Source organism: Opisthocomus hoazin, chromosome 18 (assembly GCF_030867145.1).
Source record: "Opisthocomus hoazin isolate bOpiHoa1 chromosome 18, bOpiHoa1.hap1, whole genome shotgun sequence".
NCBI lineage: Eukaryota > Metazoa > Chordata > Aves > Opisthocomiformes > Opisthocomidae > Opisthocomus > Opisthocomus hoazin.
In genome coordinates this window covers 1,125,209-1,149,892 of record NC_134431.1, presented here as the reverse complement: position 1 = coordinate 1,149,892, position 24,684 = coordinate 1,125,209, and the positions used below count along the sequence as shown (strand labels likewise).

General features: G+C 57.6%; 1 protein-coding gene across 5 annotated transcripts in view; it reads left to right on the top strand.

The window, feature by feature from the left end:
* DLGAP4 (DLG associated protein 4) overlaps nucleotides 1-24,684 on the top strand; it is a 189,482-nt gene that overhangs the window by 99,332 nt on the left and 65,466 nt on the right. For 2 of the 5 annotated variants that reach the window (XM_075438654.1, XM_075438652.1), the window contains exons 3-7: nucleotides 3,345-3,438; nucleotides 13,230-13,502; nucleotides 14,644-15,686; nucleotides 16,998-17,168; nucleotides 22,938-23,155. In XM_075438654.1, coding sequence (XP_075294769.1) covers nucleotides 14,736-15,686; nucleotides 16,998-17,168; nucleotides 22,938-23,155 — 1,340 coding nt within the window. In that variant the 5' untranslated portion in view covers nucleotides 3,345-3,438; nucleotides 13,230-13,502; nucleotides 14,644-14,735. Of the gene's footprint in view, nucleotides 1-3,344; nucleotides 3,439-13,229; nucleotides 13,503-14,643; nucleotides 15,687-16,258; nucleotides 16,313-16,997; nucleotides 17,169-22,937; nucleotides 23,156-24,684 lie in introns of all 5 variants that reach the window. The other 3 variants (XM_075438656.1, XM_075438653.1, XM_075438657.1) reach the window with 3 other exon arrangements.

The following is a 24,684-nucleotide window of genomic DNA, read 5'->3' as shown; positions in this document are numbered from 1 at the left end:
AGAGCATCTGAGGCCCTAGGTCACCAGAAGTGTCTTGAATCATGTGGGGAAGGGACATCAGTTCATCAGCAGGACAGCCCTGAGCAAACAATAGCATGGGAGCACGCAGACCACCCTGGCAGGACCCTTGGCATCTTCCTCCAGCATCCTGTGCCTTCACTGCCTGGAAGGTCAGGGACCCCAGCTTGACCCCTGCTCCCCACCATTCCCCTTGGTCTGCAATCCACTTGCCTGAGGTCACACTGCCTCTCATAGCAGTGTGTGTCCTTCTGCACATCATCTCCAATCCCTCCCGCGCCACGCAGCAGCCATGACGTGAGCGAGCTGCTCCTGAGAATGGGAGAAAGAGGGGGATGATGGAGGTGGATCGCTGGTAGTTAGCGTAATGTAATTGTGCTGGTGGCACAATTGTTCATTTGCATTTCCTTGGGGCGTTGATGCTGATATTAATTAAAGGTAATTATAGCACTGCTTTCTCAGTGCAACAGCAGCACGCAAAGACAAAAGCAGTATTACAGACAAAAATGTTTCTTCCTCCAGAGCTTCAACGGCATCATTTATTTTAAGAAGTCTGCTGGGTGAGCGGAGGCCTGGAGCCCAGGCACTGTTTCTCCCACCCATCAGAGTCGCTCTGTGCCAAGGGGTCCCAGGATCGGCACCGTTCCCAGAGGAACCCCGGGATACCCTGAGAGTGCTGGTGACGGACACGGACGTGATGGGTGATGGTAGTGCTGCACAGATACTTCCAGAACAAGTAGCTACTGGTGGCGATACAGGACGCTGGGCACTAGAGGTGGGGTGCTGAGACCACTGCTAGCAGATGCTAGGTCGCAAGAGACACGAGTGGCTCGAGTGACACGTAGTGTTACCTTTCATAACAGTACTGGTGGCACTAGAGCAGGAGTGCAGTAGCTTTGCTGCTGGATACTGGGCAGATGGATGCTGATGCTATGGATGGCTGTAGGTAGCACTAGCTGTGGACACTGGCTGTGCTAATGGCTATTGCAGGCTCTACGTGTCTAGATTACTCGCTCAAACCTAACCCAACTCTCTAGTAGCTGGAATTCAGTTTTCATGTGGAGAGGGCTGTGAAAGGGCTGGATGGTGTCAACGCTGGATGGTGTCAAAGCAGTTACTGCTGTATGGCCATCTGCAGCACCCAAACCCATCGCATCTCATCTATTGTTAATGTTCTGCTGAGTGCTGGGAGCAGTGGCCTATTGGCAGCATCCTGCAACCTCGTGGGCATCTCTGAGCTTAGGAATATCTGAGTTGGGGATGTGGAATCGTCCCTTGTCTTCAAGAGCCAATGCCTCCAAAACAGAGGCCTCCTTGGTTAGGTGGAAGCACGCTAGCTGTACCTCCTGGACAGAGCGCCTGTCTCTGGTTTTCACAGCTGAGTACCCATCAGCAGCAAAAAAATCAAAAAAACAATGTTTTGGTATAGAAGACAGGTGAGGTCCAGGGACGTACGTGGCCGCCCTCTCTAAACAGCAGCTGTCTCCTGCTTGGCTTTCCCAGGGCGCGTGCCTTTCCTTTAACCACTTCCTCTGCATTGTTGGGGTTCAAGTGGTACAGAGGTAGTAGGAGGGTGAAGAGGGATTGTACCGGATCTAGGAGGGCAGTCTTCTGATCTTTCCAGGTTTCATCTTTCTGTCTGTTGCGATATCCACCAGGAGAGTCTCAGCATGCCTCCTGAACACCAAGTCCTCTTATTCTCTACCTGCACTCATCCCGCCTGTCTAGTCTTTGCTTCCTTGGGACAGAGTATAAGAAGGGCTGTCGAGCAAGTTTGGAAGGAAACGTGGTGCCTCTGTCGTAACCCAGGCATACATTGCACCTGGGATGTCTGTAAAGACCTCCCCCAGGCATTAACCTGGGGAGAAAACCCCTCTTGCTGGCTGATGGCAGGGTGAGAGAGCAGGGTCTCGTGGGCACTGCAGTGCCCATCTCCCCTTTCTGGGGACAAAGAGATGCTGTCTTATCACTGACACTAGGGCACCGGTTTGGTCTTCTTCTGCTTCACCAGAGACGGAATCAAACCCACCACTCAGATCCAGCTTTCCAGGAAAAACTGCCGAAGTTTGTATCCTGGTCCCAGCCTTCCATACATCCTCCCAGTCAAGACACTGTTGTTTGCCTATTTTGAAGCCCCCTTGACCTCTAGGCAGACTGTCTCAAGACCCAGATGGCCGCCTCTGTCCAGTCAGGAATGAAAAAAATACCTGCATAGGAAGGCTAACTCCTGGCGTGGAGTTACCACACCGTTCCTGTCCCTTGCTTCTCAGCAGTGAAGGGCTGAGCTCCCCAGATTGTCCCAGCACTGTGCCTGCATCTTCTCAGCACAGAAAAGAAAACATGCATGCGTGCACACAAGCTTACCTTGGAAATTAATTGACATAAACCGCAAATAATATTTAATCTCACTGATAAAATAATTCAGGCTGTGTTCTCTGTTGCTATGCGTAGGTTTTTTAGGACATTAAGACACATTGGGGAGGGTTGCTCGTATTTATTTACTTTACTTTCCATACAGGGAGCTTTTTTTTCAGTTGTTTGCAGTGAAGCTGGTGGTGAATGACAATGAAGAAAGCAGCCCAACGTTTTAGCTGCAATACAGTAGCACCTAGTGACCAGACAGAAAAGATTTACAGTGTGAGCTGCTCGAGCAAAAGTTTAATGAGCAGCACTGGCAGGTGAGAGTAAGACACAGGTCTTGGCAGGTGTGTAGCTAGGACACACCAAAGGTTTATCCCCGGGACTGTCCTTCCTGCCGTACCAGGCTCTGGTCTCCCAGGGCTCCGGGCAAAGCGAACAGCCCAGAGGATGAGGCACAGAGGGTTGCAGAACCGCTCCTGCTCAGGACAGTAAGCTCCTGGCATGGCCAAGGAACAACGATACAGCTGTGGGCAGCAAGGCTGTTCCTGGAGGGATAATTTCATGGCAAAGAAACAAGGGAAGGACAGTCAAAGAGCGCTTTCCACAAAGGGGCTCACCCCATCCCTGCACCCCCGAGCAAGGAGCCCAGGCATTCTGCATCTTCTCCTCCCCACCTACCTGATGTCCAGCTCATCCGTCCAGGTCGTGTGCAACACAGAGGGACGTGGGACCCGCTTCTGCGTCTTCCCCCGCTCCCAGGGGTGTTGCCTCTGCCGCTTCTCGTGGGATGCTTTCTTGCATTTGCCTTGTGCTTTTGCTACGACTTAATGAAGACAACCTGGGTGTCCATCAGGGTGGTTGTGTCTTTACAGCGCCAGGGTTCTGGCCTGGGACATTTGGCAGGAGGGCACCGCTCTGCTCTTTGTGACCCAAGGACGTTTTCCCTTCTTCTCTCTGCCTGGCAGGTCTTCATGAGGGACAGCTCTGGAGCCCGGAGGGACCCAAGGTGCACAGGATGCTGAACCTGGCCTAGTCCCAACACCCAACAAGCTGTGAGAGGTACAGTATGGCCCAGGGATGACTTTGGGGCTCTTCAGAAGCCACCAAGGGGGGGACGGATGGACGGGCAGACACAGCGGTGTGCTTGCGGTACAAGGGGCAGCAGAGCAGGAGGGAGAGGGAGGCCGGGGAAGGGGAGCTGGAGAGGATGTTTCAATGACAACCCTCCCTCCATCTCGTAGTGAGATCCTGCGACACGCCGATCGCTAAAACAAAGTTATGAAATCTAATACCAATTGCTATAGTAACGTCACGCCTCCGCGCTGACCTAGTTTGAGACAAAGGAAGTTCTCCCGCAGCTTCCAGCACACAGGAGGCTGCAGACAAGTCTCCGTCTGTTCTCTGGAAAGAATGGCAGAGGGAGCTGCTGGCCTTTCCCCACCTGCTCCCCCTTGCCCCAAGACCCTCAGGCGACATGAGCTGCTTTGCCTCAGGCACTGAGCAAATCCACTGCCGGAGAGCATCTCCATCCTGCACCCCAACCGCAGGCAGGACCGCACCTAGCTTCGGCTGGACATTTCGACAACAGGAACATCTGCCCTGGAGCAAAGCAGCATCCTTGCAAGGCTGCAGGGACCTGGTGGTGCAGCAGCAACCGCCACCGCCATTCGGAGCACCCTGTCACTGCTGTGCCACAAACATCCAGGGCAAGGAGCCTGTCCCCACCTTCCCAGCTATCCCCACCTCCTCATCATCTGCTTCGTCCTCGGCACCCCCAGCCCGGGGGCTGCTGCTGGCCCTGGTAGCACGGTGAGACGGGCGGATCCGGCGGGCAGTTTGGGCAGGGCGGTAGCACAGAAGGGCAAGCGGAGTGGCCTGCCTGCTTCTGTGTCACAGGTTTTCAGTGCAAGGGTGGACAACCCCCATCCCTGGGAGTCACAGCAAAAGTAAGGTCGAGAGCAGCCACGTTAGGTTCTTCTCACCCTCTGCTTGCTCCAGAGGGTTTTGCAAACACACACGCACCCCTCCAGGCCTCTTGAACAGCGCTGACCAGAACAAATTAGTTTGGGTCCCAAATGGTCTCATTAGTTGCTCTTCATGGCAAGCTGGACATGCAGCATGTTGCCACCAGCCTGCGCCCCGAGTGCCCTGTGAGAGAGCAGACTGCAGGTGGGTTTCAAAAGACAGTGACCCTTGCTCACTGCCCTGGTCCTTCCATCCATCTCATCAGCTCTCCTGCTTTCTTCCTGAAAACTCGCACTTTCTTATCGTGCTTTCATTTGGCTCATTTGACCTACTTAATGCTTTGCATTTCCTTCTTCAGAACAGATCCCATCTTCTGGAGAACTTTGAGAAACTTCTATTTAGGGACAGTCACATAGCTTGTAAAGTTTCTGGGGTTTTGTTCCCTTGTGAGTTGATTATATTACCAGTGACATTTGCACGAAGATAAGTTCTCTGTCTCTCTCAAGAGTTCATCTGCTCCTGCAGCTTAGTCAACACCTCAAGTCAAAAATCTTTGTCATATTGCAGCCACTGATTTTCATAGCACTTTGTTGTGCTGCTACCAAAAAAAAAAAAAAAAAAAAAAAGTAGTATCTAGAGTATCTAGAGCACATAAGGAAGAAGAATTATTCTTTGTCTGTTTCGGGATGGTTCCAGTCAGACCTCATCTCTCTCCATCACCCCAGTGGGCATCAGCTGGCAGTCCCAGCAGAGACATCCCTTTGCCTGAAGAACAAGCAGGGGACCACAGACGTGCACCGAGGCTCCCAGGGCACTCTTCAGCTACCATGGGGCCTCAGGAGCTATCTGCAGATTCCCCATTAAAAACGCACAAACCATGTATTCACACGTGCAGTGAGACGTGAGGAGATCCTTCCACCAGTGACATGGGACTCAGCAGTGCTGGGAAATCAGGGCTGCACACTTTCTTGAGCTCATACACCGATGAAACCTACGCTGGGATTTGCTTCATCTAGCATAGGCTGCCTGCAGGTTGGATTTGTATGTGGGCTGGGCAAGCCCGCTGGGACACCTTCGGGCACCAGGACAGTCTGGCCCTGGTGAAGCAATTCACCATCTCCTAAGGAGGTATCCCAAGTAGATGAGACCCACAACTGGCTGGAAGACGCCGTCTCCCCTCCCTCGCTGTAGGAGAGTCAGGGGGAAAGGGCGGCTGTACCTCGATTCATCTCCCGGTCGTGCTGTCACTTGTCTCGGTGGGAAAGCCCGGGTGATGTTAACCCCACGGGTGCTCCTGAGGAGACCCTGGCTTAAGCTCTTCTCAGCAGCCCGGGGCGGGCAGCGTGGCCTGCTGCTCAGACCTCAGTACCTGCCCTGCCCCTGGGACGAAGCTCCCCGGCAGCAGTGGGAAACTTCCCAGGGAGAAGCGAGCGGCAGGAGGAGGCTGGAGGAATGTCTGTTGTGTAATGAATTGTTCTGAGTAGGAGACAGCTATTTTTATCCCCTGTGATTAGATTCTGAACTCTTTGAATCATCATTAATGCAATGTCCTGGAAGCCGGCAGCCCCCCTCGCTGAACGCCACGCGAAGTGTTCCTGCTAATTCAGGGAACATTCGAATTCATGCGTGTAGGCAGATCGACGTCACCTACACCACAGTACACAATTTTTTAAGCTTCTTGTGGCAGGGTGATGGGAGTCGTTTTTCTTCTGCAGGTTGGGAATCATTTATTCCTTATCTAGCTAGTTATTAGCACGCTGCTGGGTTTCTATATATAAAAGCCACCCATGTGTTTGCAGCCAGCTTGGATGGCTGGGCTGAGGTTTACGTGGGAGATGATGGTATGTGGAGCCCTGGAAGAGCTGATCAGCAGAGGGCAGGACTAGCTGACACCAAAGGGTGCCTGCAGCCCCGTCAGTACGGGGGTTTCTTCCTTCTGGGGGACTTTTACCATGAGCAGTGCCATTTTACAGGTTGCTGCTTCTCCTAATGCTTCTCCCTGCTTCTCCTGATGCTTCTCCCTGCTCCTCCTGATGCTTCTCCCTTCCTCTCCTGAGCAGCACCTGCATGGCCTCCTGGGCCCTCACAGCCAGCCCTGCCTCGGTGGCACACGTTCCTCCCCAACCAGCCCTGTTCAGGTGAACCCCACTTCAAAGGCTGTCATCTCAAGAGACGCCTTCCAACCTAGACAAGTCTTCTGCGTGTTATTTAAATGCCAGCTAGGAAGGCTGGCGAGAGGCTCTCTGGCTTCTTGCTGGCACCACCTGGTCCAAGGCCTGGCTGTACGTCTGGTGCCTGGTGTTCTGCACGGCTGCGGTGATTTTATGGTGCGTGATGTTCTTTAGACGGGACATGACAGAGGTTAGGATGAGAGCTGAGCTCTCCCAGGAGGTGGCAGGTTCCTCCCTCTGTTTAGCAAGGATGAAGGCCCCTGGGCTGGTGTGCTGCGTGGGGGCAGCAGCTTTGGTGTTTCCACAGGGAACAAAGTTTGAAGCTGTTGGAAGGCTCTGCTGGTGAGAACAGCGGGAAGGCTACGGCTCATCTGCGAGGGGGAGGAGGAGAGGAGGGGGGAGGAAGGGGAGGGAGGAATGATGCCTTCGGCTGTGACTTTGGGAAGAATGAAGAGCTCTTCAAGTGCCCGTTTCTGGATCAAGGCACCACTCAGTCAAGGCAGCCATGGCTGCATTTGCAGAGGAGGGCAGCCGGGGAGAGGACACCAACTTCTTGCATGAAAGACGGGTGCCAAGGACATGGTAAAAGGCAGGGAGGCTGCTGGCCACTGGGCAGTTCCCCAGATTCTCCGGGAGCAGAAGCACCCACCCTGCAGCCCCTCGCGCCGGGAAGGCTGCGGAGCCAGGTCTGACCTCCAGCCTCTGGGCCACCTCCAGCCCCTGGCAGGGCAACCCTGGACCCCGCACCTGAGTCCCCGCCACGGACACCACTGGCAACAGCACACGAACACGCACACGGGTGCGATCGACAGCCGCACAGACGCGTGTGTGCCCTCCTGCTGCAGTCCCAACACGCACACGCGAGGAGCAGAAACCCAGGTGAACGTCGGGATGCTCTCAGAGCTCCCTGTGCCCCCCCAGGCTTGGTGAGCAGCAGCGAGCCCTGCCCGGTGACCTCCAGCACTGGCTGCCTCTGCCGTGCGTTGGACTGGTGAGCACCAGCCAACTGGGAAGTGAAATCCTGGGGAGGGACTGAAGCAGAAAGCGGCGAGGCGAGGGAAGGCTGGCAGGGTAACGTACCGCGTTTCCACCTCTCCTGCCTCGCTCGCTAAGAGAGGGCAGAGGGTTTGCCCTGTCCGCTGCTCTGTCTTCTCCATGCCCTCAGTATAAGCTGTTTCAAGGCGGGTTTGCAGAATTTAAGTCAGGAACTCAGAGACCTGAGAAATAGGGTAGTTTCTCCTGGACGCCCACCTCCAGTCCAAAAGGTGAAACGGAGGCATGGTGGGCAGTGGCAGGTGGTTTGCACAAGTCCTTGTGGTGCACAGCCCCAGCACAGCAGCTGATCAAATCTCGTGGTCCCTCAGGTGGTTGGCTTGCAAGAGGTGCTCTGCACACTCACAAGCACAGGGGCCTCCCAGGCTTCATTGCTTTGTGTCTTGAGGCTCCAGCCTGTGCAGAACAGGTAGGGAGCAGCCCCTGTGGAGCAGCGGTCCTCTGGCTGCTGCCCTCACCGTGTCACAGCAACGAGGGAGGAATTACCATGGGGACACGGGGACGGTCCCGTGGCCAGTGTCTCCTGGGCAGCCATCCTCTAGAGGACACAGTGTGCAGCCTGGTGGAGCACCTCCAAGGGGACGTGGAGCTAATCTCCAAGAGTGGAAAGGAGGAAGACCTGTTCTTCACATGCAGGGTGGACAGGACAAGACAACACAGGCTGGAGCTGCCACCAGAGAGATGCCAGATGGATAGTAGAAACTTCAGAGCTTTATAGGATTGCAAAGACAGTCAGACATCTCCAGGACAGCTCATTGGACTTCTGCCCTGGTGCTACCCTAGGTGGCATTTTGACAGACTCCTCGCTCACACTTTCTGCCAGGAGTTAGGAACCAGAATTTCAAGGACTCACCAAACACTGCCCGGCTGGACGACTGGCTGGATGGACAGCCGTAACCTGGGCAGGCAGGTGAGAGTGAGGACAGGACAGATCGCTAGGAAATCATTGCTTTGCTAGTGCCTCTGCTGCATTGCAGCTGTCTCCTCTTCTCCATCCAGTTCCTTTCGGTTACCTCCTGCTCTGCCCAGAGTTCGGGCCAGCCTAATCTCTTTGCTGTTCAAAAGAGACAGAGAAGCAAATATTTGCAATTGTTGAAGTATCTCTTACAACAATGGAGGCTTTTCAGCTCACAATGAAGATGTGATTCAGCCTTCCTGAAGTGGCGTGAACCATCTCCCACCAGCTTCCACAGCCCCCAGACCAGTCCCATCTCCCACTCACAGCAGACAAGTACAGCAGCTGTGGGTCCTACAGGAGGAAAACCTTGGCAGCACCCAGCCAGGGGAGCAGAGGAGGCCCTGCTGAGCAGGCAGCTTCTTCAGGCAAGGCTATCATCTCCTGCATGATCTGACATTTCATACGCTGCTCGGTGTCTGGAGCTGCAGACGTGTCTCGTAGGAGGTGCTGCTGTAAATGAGTTCAGTGCAGCCAGCCCGAGCCTGCAAACAGGCAGCTCCAGTGCCCAAGAGGCAGCTGACTCCAGCTGGGCTTCAGAGTGGTTTGGGACACACGAAACAACTGCCATAAATCAGGACAGGTCATCCAGTGCACCTCAAAGATTTCTGACTCTCAGCAAAGCCACTGGGAAGAGGAAGGACAACCAGGAAAAAACACAAGCTGAGGGGAAGGAAGGTAATGGGGCCATGCAGCAAAACCAGCCCCTTCCCCCGAGCTCGGGGACGCATCCTCTCCACGCCTGGTAGCCCCTGTGATGACCATCTGCTAACCAGGGTCTTCTCCCGCTGACCACTGTGGGTGCCCTCCCTGAGCTGGGGACCATCCACCTCCTTGCCATGGTGCCTGACTCAGGGCGGGGGACACCGCAGTGGCACCGGGCAGCTGTCCCGAGAGACAGCCCTTGCGCATTTTGTGAGCTGCAGGGTCATGGATTTGGGAGATTTAATGTCAAGCTTTTTCATCCTTCCAAATTAAAAAGATGGCGGGGAAGAGGCTTGTTGGGTTTCGCCCTTCCCTGACCCCACATCGCAAGGAAGTACCAAGGATTGCAGAGTGTAATTGAAATGTAATGAAAACAGTTTAATCCATCTTAAAGGGAAACCAGCTGGGAGAGGATGCAGCAAACCCAGCGTGGTGGGCACTAGGGGCTGGGGGACTCCCGGCTGCCCCACCAGCCCTGACCCGACACAGGCCCAGCAGCAGGGCTGGCATCCCGCGCTGCGCCTGGCCAGCCAGCGGAGAGATGCCCAGGGCAAGCAGGACAGGCAGGAGGCTCGGGATCTGTTCGCAGCCCTGCAAGAGCCCACGGGAGGAAAAGGGAGCAAGAACCTTACCTACCATATAGCAGCGAGTGTCCACCTTGGCAAGAGCATACCAGCCTGGGAGAGAAGGAGCTCCCTGCCCTCCCCTGCTCTCTGCCTTCCCATCACTTCTGCTCCTGCCCCTTCAGCCCCTCCGCCCCCAAACTTCACTTTTCCTCCCTTCCCGCTTGTCCCCACAGCCCCTCAAGTCACCCCTCCCTGCCCCTCTGCTTCTTGCGCCGTCCTGACCCAGTCCAGCCCCCAGCTCCGCTCTTGCTTGGGAGCCAGGCTTTCATTGCCTTTCATTTATTTTCATTTCATTTATTTAATTTCATTTCATTTCCCTATTTATTTTGAGTCCTAGGGCAGTTTTACTTTATTCTGGAGCCCAGCGAACACAAAAGCAGTGATGCTGATGTGCTTTATGGTGAAGCAGTCACGGGGCTAAAGTCTCCCCCAGGAGTGCCTGGGAGATTTCTGCTTCAAATATTGATTGCCCTGTGTAGGAAAAGACGTATTTACTATCAATACCCAGAGACATCCCATTATAATCAAATCAGCGCTGTCCTGTCTCCTTAGGGACGGTCTGACTCCTGTAGCCTGATGTGATGGGAGAAGCACAGCGTCCATCACAGCCAGGATGGCCTTGGGCGGCTGAGCCCGAGCGAAGGACCTTGCTGAGAGTCCCGACCTGGGGCACGGAAGGAAGGAAAGAAGGAAGAGGCCACAGAGGGAAGAGCTGAGCCTGGGCAGATCAGGGTGGTATTCATGGAGGATTTGGGCTCCCTACTACTTGCAGGGCTTCCTCTCCAATTTGGACAGGGCTGAGCTTGCCCATTCATGGCCATCTGGAATTTAAAGGACCAGACGGATGGCTCAGTCTGGAGCCTGTCCTTCTACACCCCATCCTTCTCTTCTGTCCAGAGAGTTTCTCTTGAAAACATCTGCTGGGGCTTTTTTTCACCACTCTTTAATAACAGCACTAATGCCAGCTTGCCCAAAGCAGGACAGGGCTGCCTTGTGCATCCATGAGTCTCTCTTCTGTGGCACCTCTCCAGCCAGCACCCACTGCTGCTCCACCAGCTCACACGGGTGCTGTCCCATGGGCAAGGGACTCCAGAGGGGCTGGTGCACCTAGCTGCTGAAAAGCACGACGAGAAAAGGATGACACCCACAGGGACCACGAGCAGCTGGACACCAGTCAAGGCCACATCTGGAGTACGAGGCTGAATCTGGAGCACTCTGTCCATTTCTGGGCTCCCCAGTTCAAGAAAGGCAGGGAACTACTGGAGAGAGTCCAGCGGAGGGCTGCGAGGATGATGAGGGCACGGGAGCATCTCTCCTACGAGGAAAGGCTGAGGGAGCTGGGCTTGTTCAGCCTGGAGAAGAGAAGGCTGAGAGGGGACCTTAGAAATGCCTACAAATATCTGCAGGGTGGGTGTCAGGAGGACGGGGCCAGACTCTTTCCAGTGGAGCCCAGCGACAGGACAAGGGGCAACGGGCGCAAACTGAAGCAGAGGAAGCTCCAGCTGAACCCGAGGAAGAACTTCTTCCCTCTGAGGGTGACGGAGCCCTGGCCCAGGCTGCCCAGGGAGGCTGTGGAGTCTCCTTCTCTGGAGATATTCCAGCCCCGCCTGGCCGCGGTGCTGTGCAGCCTGCTCTGGGTGACCCTGCTTGGGCAGGGGGTTGGGCTGGGTGACCCCCAGAGGGCCCTGCCAACCCCGACCATTCTGTGATTCTGCGATTCTAATGTTGCATTGAGTGTTGTGGTGAGAAGGGCAGGTTTGGTATCAAAGTTCCCCCAGCTCAGGCCAGGATAACAGCCACGTCCTCATCCCCAAGCACCTGGGCACTGTCTGTGTGGTGGAGAGATCTGAGGACCAAACCATCTGTCCCACACCACCAAAGTCCAGGCCACATGGCAGGGCACCTGGCTGTAGGTGACAGCAGCTGGGACCAGTTCAAGAGGACCCACACCATGGGGGCTTCTCCAGGAGGGTGTCAGGAGTCAGGGGATGGGGCAGAGAGAGCCTTGTGTGGAGCCACAGGAGCCCCTGGGGCGAGAGCTTCATGGGAGTGCTGGGGGCAGCTGGCACTGCCTGGAATGGTTCGGATGCGATCACCGCAGGACCCCGGGAACGGGGTTCACTGGAGGGGGAGTGGGAGTCTCTGTGTCAGAGCAAGAGCAGGAGTTTCTGTGTCAGAGTCTCCATGTCAGAGTGGAGTCCCCGTGTCAGAGCTGGAGTGGGAGTCCCCGTGTCAGATGGGAGTCCCCGTGTCAGAGGGGAGTCCCCGTGTCGGAGTGGAGTCCTCTTGTCAGAGCTGGAGTGGGAGTCCCCGTGTCAGAGGTGAGACCCCGTGTCAGAGTGGAGTCCCCGTGTCAGAGTGGAGTCCACATGTCAGAGTGGGAGTGGAAGTCTCTGTGTCAGAGTGGAGTCCCCATGTTGGAGCTGGAGTGGGAGTCCCCCTGTTGGAGTGGGAGTCCCTGTGTCGGAGTGGAGTCCCCGTGTCAGATTGGAGTCCCCGTGTCGGAGTGGAGTCCTCGTGTCAGAGGGGAGTCCCCGTGTTGGAGTGGAGTCCCCATGTCGGAGTGGAGTCCCCGTGTCAGATTGGAGTCCCTGTGTCAGAGGGGAGTCCCCGTGTCAGATTGGAGTCTCCATGTTGGAGTGGAGTCCTTGTGTCAGAGGGGAGTCCCCGTGTTGGAGTGGAGTCCCCGTGTCAGATTGGAGTCCCCATGTCGGAGTGGAGTCCTCGTGTCAGAGAGGAGTCCCCGTGTTGGAGTGGAGTCCCCGTGTCAGATTGGAGTCCCTGTGTCAGAGGGGAGTCCCCGTGTCAGATTGGAGTCTCCATGTTGGAGTGGAGTCCTCATGTCAGAGGGGAGTCCCCGTGTCGCAGCGGGGTGGGGAGCCCAGGCTGCGCTCTCCTGCTGTCTGCAGACCACTGCTTTGAAAAGCCCGGCTTCGCTTTGCCAGCCCTCTGGGAGTGACAGAGTTAGATGGAGACTTTTTAAAACCCATCAAGCTATGGAATACATTGCACTTTATTTTTTTGTGCTTCCAAACAATTGTTTAGAGGCCCAGCTGCTTTTCATTATTTTTTCCTGTGTGAGGAAGGAAGACAAGTCTGTCCATTCCTATCGCCCGTCAGTGACTGCTGACCCTGCTCCTCGCACCAGTTCAGCCCTAGCTGCTTTTGCTGACCAGACAACCTGCAGCTCCTAGGGGTGACAGGAGTCAAATTTGTGGCTGAACAGGGAGAACGCAGGAGCCCAGACTACCAGCTTTGCTTCTCACAGTGACACACCGTTATCCTACTTGTTCTCTAGGAATAAGCAAATGATGGTTTTCTTTCTCCCAAACTCACTGGGGGGTCTGAGAGTCCAGGCACTATTTTCCCTTCCAGGTGTATGTTGGGGAACACTGGATCATCCTGGTGTTGGAAAACGACTCTTCTGCGCAGATCCTTGTCATCCCAGCTCCCAGAGCAGACCCTTCATCTCACCAAGAAACAGCTGCTCAGCTGTGTGTACGTGTTTTGGGCGCCTGGATTTTGAAAAAGCGGTCTAGGATCTCCTTCTCCAGATTTTTACACCCGTAGGACGCTTCAGTGTTTGCTTGTTGTCTTCAAGCAACACTCGAACCAAAATGAAAATGAAATAGGAAACTAAACCAAAAGGTAAGAAGATATAAAATTAGTTTATACATTACATGATTTCAAAGAGGTTGTAAGCATGGAAGATCAACTCTTTGACTGACAACTCAACCCATCTATATGTTTGTTGATTTTCTTTAAGCAACCCCCAAAAGTTTGTCTTTTTTCCCTGTATAACCCAGTGCAGATGAGGATCTCTGTGGAGAAACTTTCAGTGAAGAGCTCCCCTGCCCAGAAGGGACGCTCCGTGTCTGGCTGACCCCTCGAGCACCCCGCAGGGATGCCGGTCCCTGCTGAAGGGGCCACAGCTGACCAGCCTGAGCCCCTCGCTGTGGCGGAGGAGGACCATAGCGAGGGACAGACGGCCAGGCTCGCGGGGTGACACAGCTCCCCCGGGAGCGACACAGCAAGGCAGGAAAGATCAGCGAAGCAGCAAACAGCTTCTCAGGTCCGGCTCTCAGCGTTCGGAGACACCTCTGCTCTCGTCACAGCTCCTGCAACAGTTTCCTCCGGGGTGGAACATGCCATAAACCGGGGCGCTTGTTGGAGACGAGACGTTTGACATCAGCTCGCATTAGCGCAGCTGCACACAACGCGCAGAGCAGGGCTGCCAGCCCTCTTCCCAGATCCAGTAACCACAGAAACACAAAGCATAATGCAGACGACGGGATGCCCGGCTCCAGACTTCCCCTGGATCAGGCGGGGCCCGTGTGCAGTGTTTGACAGCAGGTTTTTCTCCAGCTCCCTGAACAAATGGGACAGGAGCAGTGATGTGCTGGCAGTGCCCCTGCTAGCCTTTGCTACGCCGGCTGGGGAAGGGACTCCATTAAATAAACATGTGCAGAGACCGGAAAAATAGCAGCAGCATTATTTAAGCAGCCTGTGGTTGAGCGCTGAGACACACAAGCGCTTAAACCACAGCTAGAAAGCATGAATCCTTCCCCTCCTCCTCTGCTTTACCTTGCTCTCTCCACCCTCTGGTCCCATGCCCCTTCTCCTTGCCTCCTGCCCTGTCATCCCTCCCATGCTGCCTCTCTCCTTCGTCCCTTAACCTTGGTGGCATTGGCTTTTAGAGCTGGGACAGCCTTCGCAAGGATCCCCTGGCGAGGAGTGGGCTGCCAAAGAGATTCTGGGCGGGCTCTGAGCATCTCTCCTCTTCCTCCAGGTGCAGGGCAGTCTGCGGGGGAGCAGGGTCGGCGCTCCTGCCAGGGCTCTGCCACACCACCCCCGAGCGATGCTCTAGGAGACGCTGGGACCATGAAGGGCTTAGGAGATAACAGAAGCCGCCACCTCTCCGATAACCTGGACTCCCCTCAAGACTCTCTTTATGCCCCCCAGGACAGGAACCCTTATCTCCTCAGCCCCACCGACTCCTTCACCATGGATCCCCGATTCCCAGCCCAGAATACCCTCCATGGTGACTGTCTCCTTCCGCTCAACAACCAGATCTCCAACAGCAGCACTTTCCCCCGCATCCATTACAACTCCCACTTCGAGGTCCCAGATGACAACCCTTTTCCGAGCCATGCCCAAGCCACTAAAATCAACCGCCTGCCTGCAAACCTCCTCGACCAGTTTGAGAAGCAGCTGCCCATCCACAGAGACGGCTTCAGCACCCTCCAGTTTCAGAGGAGCGATGCGAAGCACCGGAGTGAGAGCCCTGGGCGCATCCGGCACCTCGTCCACTCTGTCCAGAAGCTTTTTGCCAAGTCACAGTCTCTGGAGGGCCCCACCAAAGGCAACGTGAACGGCAAGAAGGGGGCGGATGACCACAAGCAAAACCGGAGGAGCAAGAGCAAAGACCGAGCAAAGACCTCCGAGCCCAAGCGCAGGACCAGATCCAACATCTCAGGCTGGTGGAGCTCAGATGACAACTTAGACAGCGATACCTGCAGCTACCGCAACCCGATGGGCCTCATGACGCTGGGCCGGCAGCCGGACCACAGCCAGCCGAAATATTTCATGCACGCTTACAACACCATCAGCGAGCACATGCTGAAGTCCTCCAAGAGCAATAACGACCTCAAGGTCACCCCTTGCACCAATATCCCCATCAACAACGACTCCAACTACATTAAGAGGGGCTCCTGGTCCACGCTGACGCTCAGCCATGCCCGGGAAGTGTGCCAGAAGGCCTCTGCCACCATCGACAAAGCCTTGCTGAAATCCAAGTCCTGCCATCAAGACTTGGCCTACCACTACCTGCAGGTGGGTGCAGCGGGGGGGCTGTGGCTTGCTCCACGCAGGGAGGAGGACAGGGGACGCCCTCTCGGTAGCCACCCCATTGCCCGGTAGACCCTATCAAACATCTCCAGGGGGTCCAGCTGCCACTTCAAGTCACATTGCCAGGAGAGGGCTCGGGGGGTTCAGTTCACCGAGGCCCTGGGGACAGACTGACACACCTCCCGGGGGGACACTGCCGCCGAGGGGGTCCAGCTCCCCCCGCCCCTGTGCTGGACCGTGGCAGCGTGGGGAGGAGGCGACGTGCCCACACCGCAGCCTCAGCACCCTCTGTGTGATCCCCATTTGCCGCAGGACCCCAGCACGGCCCCGCTGCCCCCGCAGACCCCGCAGATGCTGCGGTGGGGTGACCTCTTGGGCAGCCGGGCACGTGGCTGTTTCCACGCGGTGCCCAGGCAGCTGGGCACGCCGAGGTGCCGCGGGTCACATCCCACCCAGACACAGCTCCCGGGCCTCTGGCCAAGCACCGCCACCATCCCACGGTCTGCAGGTCACCGGTAATAACTAACGCTTAACCACTTATACCCACGCATCGCAAGGATGTGCCGGCGTGCCCAGTAAGCCCCGCTCTACAGAGCTTCCCCGGAGCGCTGGTAGGACCTGCAGCTCCGCAGGGCATGGCTGCCTTTGCCGTGGGGCAGGGCTGTGGGGCCGGGAGGGCAGCGCCAGCTGCTTGCATGGCAGAAGCCTGCATGGCTAATGCTGGTTTGAAGCCTTCCCATCGCCAAGAGCGCCAGGTCACGGTGGCGGTTCCAAAAAGTGGCACTTGAAGAACATCAACCTGGTTGTGCCCTAGAGAGAGGAATGAAGATAAATAAGCCAGGCCTGGATGGGGGGAGGAGGGGACTATTCCATGTATGTAAATCTCCACCATCCTTTTTAATGCAAAGGCGTCATGGGCTCCCCTGGCTGTGGCCAGCAGGTTTCGAGGCTTTAACGAGCGATGAGTTATCGAAGCACACTCTGCTTCCGACGCCTTGCTGGCCACGGCTGCAAATCAAATTTCAGTGGGACTGGTTGCATCGGGAGTGTCATCAGAAAAATGTTCTCGGCCTGGTTTCTTTTTCTTTGCCCCCTCCTTGCAGTTCAGCGTCAGGAGGTTAAAGGGCTGCAGACAAAGCATCCGCTGGCACCGTTCCCCTCCGGGTGTGCCGGCAGCCCCGGGCGCCGAATGTGACCCCCACAGCCCCTCACCTCCCGGGGTTTGGCCACGGCCAGGGGTACGACTGCCCTGCTCGTTATTCCCCACCCATGTAATGAGCCTCCGTTTCTCGACAGCCTGACGGAGGGCTGTGGGCACAGCTGGGCGGCGTGAGCCCGGCCAGCAGCTGGGCAGCCGCACCGCTCGGCTGGGAGGACACGGGTGCCGCCCCGCTGCAGCCGAGCGAGCCCCCGCGGAGGTGGGACCAGCCCCTCAGCCCTGGGCCGATCGACGCAGGCAGCGGCCAGGTAGGGATCTTGTTTTGAAGGGAAGCTTTTTGCCCAGCTCCCTCCCAGCCCTGACCCTCCTGGGACCATCGGACGGGGTCGGCAGCCTGGGCCACCGGACTCGGAGCCAGAGCAGCCCCGGCAGGGAGCATCCGGCAGCCGCTGTCGGCATGGCTGGAGGGGCACTGGGGGACGTCGAGGTGCGACCAGCATCCTGGGTGCCTGGGACAACCCCCACGGCCAGCAGCATCACCCCAGCAAAGCCAAGACCCCAGGCACCCAGACTGGAAAAGATGATGTTTGGTGTCCCCTCAAGGTCACGGATGCTCAGGCTGACCTTGGCCCAGACGCCCGGGGTGAGCCCCGGAGGGCAGGGCACGGGACTCGGGGCCCACGGGGTAGGATGGGGCGATTGTATCCAGACTCCTCCTCGGCACGGGAAGGGGGCTAAGCTGGCAGCGGAGAAGTCACCTCTGGAGCCCAGCATGTGGGAAATGTCCCCTGCTACCCGCTGCTGCCCGGAGCAGGACGAGCCCGCTCCCTGCTGTGCCACGGTGAGGGACCCGCAGAGCCCGGCGCTTGGGGATCGCAGGAGCCCTGCCCTGCTGCGGACGGGGTTGCTGCACGGCAAAAATGCCCAGTGGGTCCCAGAGATGGAGAAGGTCTGACATGAGGGAGCACAGGAGGAGCGGGATGAGGCAAACAGGAACCCTCAGCTTCCAAGACTATTCACCCCCCCTGCCCCATTTGCAGGCTCTGGGCAGTCTTGGGGCTCATCGGGGACTACTGGCGGTGCACGTGATGTTTCCAGGCCCATCCCCAGACCCAGATGCTGGAGCTGAGAGTGGGTGATCACCCAGCTCCAGGTCCAGCCCTGCCCCGTCAGGGTGAGGGGTTTCTCGGGAGCAGTCCCCAAGGTGACACAGCGCTGTCCTTAGGGCACAGTCCCCGGGGAGGGAGGCTGTGCTCCCCATCCCTTATTGTCCCCTCCCCATGGGCCCCACGTGCAGCTGGTGCTGCAAGCGAAGAGGCTGAGGGTTCAGATCCCAACAGCCAAGAAGCTCCTTGGAGTGAGAGACGCCCCAGGTGAGGGGTGAACAGGAGCAGACAGGGCCGAGCAGCATTTCTGCCCCGTACACAGACTCAGACCCACGTCTGTGGGTACCGAGACCACATCGAAGGGGTGGGCAGTGTCAGGGCTCCCAGGGGACAGAGTCATACCACAGGCACCGCTCGCCTGATGCATCACCCACATTAGCCTCCCCGACCTGCCTTACAGTCAGACCGGCCCAAAGCTTCCTGAAATCCTCAGCAGCCCTCAAAATAAATTCAGAATCCAGAGCGGGTGGCCCATTCAGTACCAGCCACTCTGCAGATGCTGGTTGCCCTCGTGCCCACAGAGCTCCCGTGGGGCAGGAAGCCCCTTTTTGCCCTGCCAAAAGGACAGACGGGGCCGGCAGGCAGCCTGGGCTCCAGCTTGCTTTCTCTTGGACGTGCCTCGGACCGCACGTAGCCCTTGGGACACCACGAGGGATGCGGCGCTGGAGGGAGCGGCGGCGGTGTCCCTGCATCGCGCTCGCTCTCTTTGCGCTGGAGCCTGGCCGCATGGCACATGCACCCCTCCGCGGGTGCCGCGGCGGGTGCGTTCGTGTGCGGTGCATGTCTGCGTGTGCCGGGGCTGGGCTGCATGTCACAGGAACCCTGTTTTCTGTGTGAGTCTCTCTTTCCCCAGACCTCACTGAAGCGATGGGAGCAATGCAGCTCTTTTGCCCCTGCCCAGCACCCAGGATTGGATTTTTCCCCTTCCCTCCTCTCTCCCCTCTGTTAATGCTCCAGGTGACTGGGGAATGCCCCAGGCAGAATTAAGGGAGGGGGAAACCTCTGTGTGGCCCCTTCTTTCCTTTTCCCTCCACGCTCAGCTCGTGACCTGGCGAGCAGAAGGACCATGTTGCTCCTTTGCAACACGCGGTATGGCGGCAGGATGGTGTCACTGGAGCCCAGCTCCCAGGGACGGATGTGTGCCTGGATCCCACGTGCCCGCACCACAGGGCACCAGGTGGACCAAGCCCGGGCAGAAAGGAGGATCTGCATCCCGAAGCCTGGCAGAGCATCTCTGCTGTCCTCTCCTCCCCTCCTGTGCAGCCGCTGGCCAGGGTGGATCCCCAAGCCCTCCAGGCCAGCAGCCACCCACAAGGGCTCTCAGGCCAGGCATCCCCCTGCTCCCACCCCTTTCACGCCAACCCAGCCACCATGGGCAGAACCAAGCCTACATCTGGGACAGCACTGTGAAGAGCAGCAAGGCTCTCACAGCCTGCGAGGAGCCTCCGGAGCTTCTCTGTGCCGGGCCTGGGTGCAACACAAGGCAGCCCCCATTCCACTTTCTGTAACACTCGGGCTGTGATCAGAGCCCAGGGTCTCAGCCTCCGGGAAAGCTGCTGCCATGGAGGGGCTGCACTGGCCACCTTCGAGGTCTGTTGCTTGACAACAGGAGGTGCTCCGGGCTCTTCACCCACATTGCAGAACTTCAGAGAATGTGGGACAGGTTCCTCACGTCCTCAGGTGCCTGAAGGTGCAGAGAAGCATCCTGGAGGGTCCTGAACAGCACCTCAAGTACCTGCACTGCTTTGGAAGATCCCCAAGGGCACCTACTCGTCTTTCAGTTTTGAAACACTTGTCCTGCGCTCTGTCCCACAGGAACAAGAGCTGTGGGAGTCCCTGGGGACTCTGTCTGCAGACAGAGGCAGGACACACTCCAGTCTGGGGCACCAGATTCAAAAGCAGATTCCTGCCAAGCATCTTCCTTCCCCTTGACACTGCTAAACTGGTGCTCCCTGCCAGCACCTTTGTTTCTTGCTGCCTTGCCAAGGCGTAGTGGCGATCCTTGGATATCAACCACCGCCTTGCCAAGCACCCTAGATCCGAGGGTGCCCAAGGCCAGGAGGCAGACACACCAGCCCAGGCGGGGCTGAGCACCTGCAGACCCTGCCCTCAAGCAGCCGCTGAGAAACCTGGGGTCTCCATGCTTCCTCTGTCCTGGGGCTCGCTGGGCTGAGCCCAGCACCTCGCACTGCCCCACAAAATCACAGAATCACAGAATAGTAGGGGTTGGAAGGGAGCTCTGTGTGTCATCTGGTCCAACCCTCCTGCTTGCCTCTGCGTAGGGGATGGCTGTGCAGTCCCCTGGCCCCTGCTTGGCGTGCCTGGCTGCTGGCAAGCTCCCACCTCCGTAGCCTGGGGCTGCAGACTCCAGACCCACTGGCCCCCTCGCCCCAGCCCCTCGCTGGCCCCGGACTCTGGCAGGCAGGAGGCTGCGACTCGTCCCGAGGAGAAGGCAGCCCCACCACTGAAGCGGTCCCACGGGCTGTCTGGGTTCTGCTCTGCACAGCGCTGGGGTCACCCCTTGCCTTCTCCAACAAGCAGCAGGTTGGTGGGGGGCGGGCTGAGCCCCTGGCTCCTTCGGGCAGAAGAAAGCCCTCGGAGCGTGGACTGAGCCTGCGTGTGGCACACCCCGGGCCCTCTCTGGAGAACGAGAATCACAGAATCGCAGAATAGTAGGGGTTGGAAGGGACCTCTGTGGGTCATCTAGTCCAACCCTCCTGCCCAAGCAGGGTCACCCAGAGCAGGCTGCACAGCACCGTGTCCAGGCGGGTCTGGAATATCTCCAGAGAAGGAGACTCCACAGCCTCCCTGGGCAGCCTGGGCCAGGGCTCCATCACCCTCAGAGGGAAGAAGTTCTTCCTCATGTTCAGACGGAACTTCCTGTGCCTCAGTTTGTGCCCGTTGCCCCTTGTCCTGTCGCTGGGCACCACTGGAAACAGTCTGGCCCCGTCCTCCTGACCCCCACCCTGCAGATATTTGTAGGCATTTCTAAGGTCCCCTCTCAGCCTTCTCTTCTTCAGGCTGAACAAGCCCAGTTCCCTCAACCTCTCCTCGTAGGGTAGATGTTCCAGTCCCCTCATCATCCTCGTAGCCCTCCGCTGGACTCTCTCCAGTAGCTCTTCATCTTTCTTGAACTGGGGAGCCCAGAACTGGACACAGTACTCCAGATGAGGCCTCACTAGGGCAGAGTAGAGGGGAAGGAGAACCTCCCTCGTCCTGCTGGCCACACCTGCAGATCTGAAGCTTGTCTGAAGGCGTTGCACCCCAGCTCTGGCTCCCGCCGAACACGCCTGCTGTGATCAAGGAGGGGAACAGGAACCCTGCAGCGCTTAATGGCTCTGGCTCGTCAGAGTTCGCAGCAGCACGGCTCTGCGCATCCCCAGAGCGCTGCATAAACGCTGGCTGATGAATCCCACCGGCCCCTGGGGAGCTGGGCAGCTCCCGCAGCTCCGTCCCGCAGAGTCAGCAGGGATGCTCTGAGCAGCACGAGCTGCGCCCAGCGCGAGACCCTTTGCTGCTGCCCCCAGCGCTCCCCAGCCAGGCTGCTTCCCACAGGAGACTGGGGGCCTCGGGCTGCCCTGGCGTCTGCGTGGTTTGCACATTGCTGCATTCCTTACATCTTCTCTTGCTTCTCCTTGACCACGTATCCTCAGCTCGAGGGCAGGTCAAAGGCCAGCTACAAACCACGTCAGCCATGAAAACAAGGCTTGCTCCTGGCAGCTCAGGTTGGCCTGTCTTTCTCCTGGCCCATCCCACACCATGTGTGGGTCTTCTGCTGACCAGTCCTGGGCTGACGTCGGGCTCTGCTGCTGGCCAAGCACCTTGGCTGTGCCTCTGATCACCTACACAAGCCCTCCCAGGACAGGCAGTCGGTCACTTCAGCTGCTCAGTGCTTCAGAATCACAGAATCACAGGATCCCAGCATGGCAGGGGTTGGCAGGGCCCTCTGTGGGTCACCCAGCCCAACCCCCTGCCCAAGCAGGGTCACCCAGAGCAGGGGGCACAGCACCGCGGCCAGGCGGGGCTGGAATATCTCCAGAGAAGGAGACTCCACAGCCCCTCTGGGCAGCCTGGGCCAGGGCTCCGGCACCCTCAGAGGGAGGAAGTTCCTCCTCATCTTCAGCTGGAGCTTCCTCTGCTCCAGTTTGTGCCCGTTGCCCCTTGTCCTGTTGCTAGAACCATCAGCTCACCCGTCTCTAACGAGGGAATAGGAGACCATATCTGCCTTAAATTAATCACAGAGTTGTCATCTCAGTGAGGTTGGAAGTGCTTTTCTTGCACAAGGTACAACTCATCTCTCTACAGAGAGGCCAGCACAAGGCTATGTGCCCAAGCTACTCTGCAGGGACTTGTGAGGGCCTCACTTGGCTTCAGAAATTAATTTCAGCCACCAAGAGTCACACTTGACTCAGAAACCTGAAAGGGTATTGGTCCTAGTGAAGGTCTGGGCTCTGATCTACTGGTCCTGGTCAACAACAGCTCTTGATTGCCTTGGCCTGAACAGTGCGTGCGCTTTCTGTTAAATGAGCGTGGGCTGTGTGTTGAATGAGCGCGGGCTGCTCCTGTCCCAACGCCCAGGACAACTCTGGTGAGACCCTTCCCTCCCCGTTCTGTCTGGCATTGTGCAGCTTGTATCAACCGTGTAAGCATGGTCCAGTGCGCAGGTGGTCTGCAGTGGTGGGGGGTGAACGGCTGTGGGTAGATGTGCTACAACGGAGGGAAGCAAACGTCAGGCTGCCTGGCATGAGCTGGTAAGGGAGGGGTGGAAAGGAATCGCATTGTCCATTCCCACTAAGCTCCAGCTGAGGGTCCAACAGTTGTTCTTGCCACCAATCCCCCCGGGTCCCCACGACCCCGCTGGTCCCAGGGTGCCGTCCCTCACATCTGCTCACGCTCCCCTTACTCTTGCAGGTGCCTCAGGGGGAGTGGAACAACACGCTGTCTCGGGACAAAGACAGCGAGATCCCGTGCCGGCGCATGCGGAGCGGGAGCTACATCAAAGCCATGGGGGATGACGACAGCGAAGACTCGGAAACCAGCCCCAAACCATCCCCGAAAACTGCAGCTCGGAGGCAGAGTTACCTCAAGGCCACCCAACAGTCCCTGAGTGAGCAGAGCACCACCCAAAGGTAACACTGGAGCTGCCCCGGGAGCTCTGCACAGGTCCCCGGGGGCCACCCGAGGAGCAGTCATGGGGGTCTGGCCAGCAGCATCCCCACGGAGACCCTGGCCCCCCGCGCAGCTCCTGCTCAGCAGCTCAGACTGCCCGCGGGGCAGGCAGATGAGGAGACAAGCAGGGCAGGAGAAGATGTGGCAGAGGAATCGAGAGAGCTTTCCATCCTGGTGACTCCAAAGAGCCCTGTTAGGAGCCTGCTCCAGGTCCCTGTCCCCTCAGGGATGGGGAAGATGCTCCTTTGCTGGAGCCGTGTGGATTTCCTCTCTAAGCATCTGCTCCTCCAAGGGAGGGAGGAGATCCCAAGTCCATGATGCTCTTTAGGCGTGGAAGATGTCCAGCCAGCACGGCTGAGGACACTTGGCAGGCAACCCACAGGCTGCTGGGCCTGTGCATTCTGCATTGCTCCACAGATGTCCCAGGGACGCTGAGACCAGCCAGAAGGTGCCCTGTGGGCACACCAGGCTGGGGAATACCCTGAGGCCGGGAGAGATCGCAGAACCATAGAATGCTTTGGGTTGAAAGGGACCAATAGAGGCCATCTAGCCCAGCCCTCCCAAGCGAGCAGGGACAGCTTCAACTAGACTAGGTCACTCAGTGCCCCATCCAACCTGGCCGTGACTGTTTCCAGGGAAGCGGCCTCCACTACCTCTCTGGGCAACCTGTGCCAGGGTTTCACCATCCTCATGGTAAAAGATTTCTTCCTTATATCCAGTCTAAATCTGCCCTCCCTTAGTTTAAAGCCGTTACCCCTTGTCCTATCGCAACAAGCCCTGCTGAAAAGATTTTCCCCATCTTTCCTACAGTCCCCTCCAGGCACTGGCAGCTGCTCTGAGGTCTCCCCACAGCCTTCTCCTCCCCAGGCTGCCCAGCCCCAGCTCTCCCAGCCTTTCCTCCCAGCAGAGGGGTTCCAGCCCTCGGGTCATTGCTGGGGCCTCCTCTGGCCCCGCTCCCCCAGCTCCAGCTCTGTCCTGTGCTGAGGGCCCCAGAGCTGGAGGCAGGACTCCTGGGGGGTCTCAGCAGAGCGGGGCAGAGGGGCAGAACCCCCTCCCTCGCCCTGTGCCCACGCTGCTGGGGATGCAGCCCAGGGCACAGTTGGCCTGCTGGGCTGCCAGCACACACTGGTGGCTCATGTCCAGCTTTTCATCCCCCAGTGCCCTCAAGTTCTTCTCCTCAGGGCTGCTCTCCATACCCTCATCCCCCAGCCTGTGCTGATAGCAGGGGTTGCCCCGACCCAGATGCAGGACCTTCCACTTGCCCTTGTTGAATCTCATGAGGTTCACACAGATCCATTTCTCGAGCTTGTCCAGGTCCCTCTGGATGGCATCCCGTCCTTCTGGTGTGTCAGCTGCACCACTCAGCTTGGTGTCACCTGCAAACTTGCTGAGGGTGCACTCGATCTCGTGTCTAAGTCATGGATGAAAATGTTAAACAGCACTGGTCCCAGTATGGTGATGAGCTGAGAGGGCTGGGACCAGCTACTGA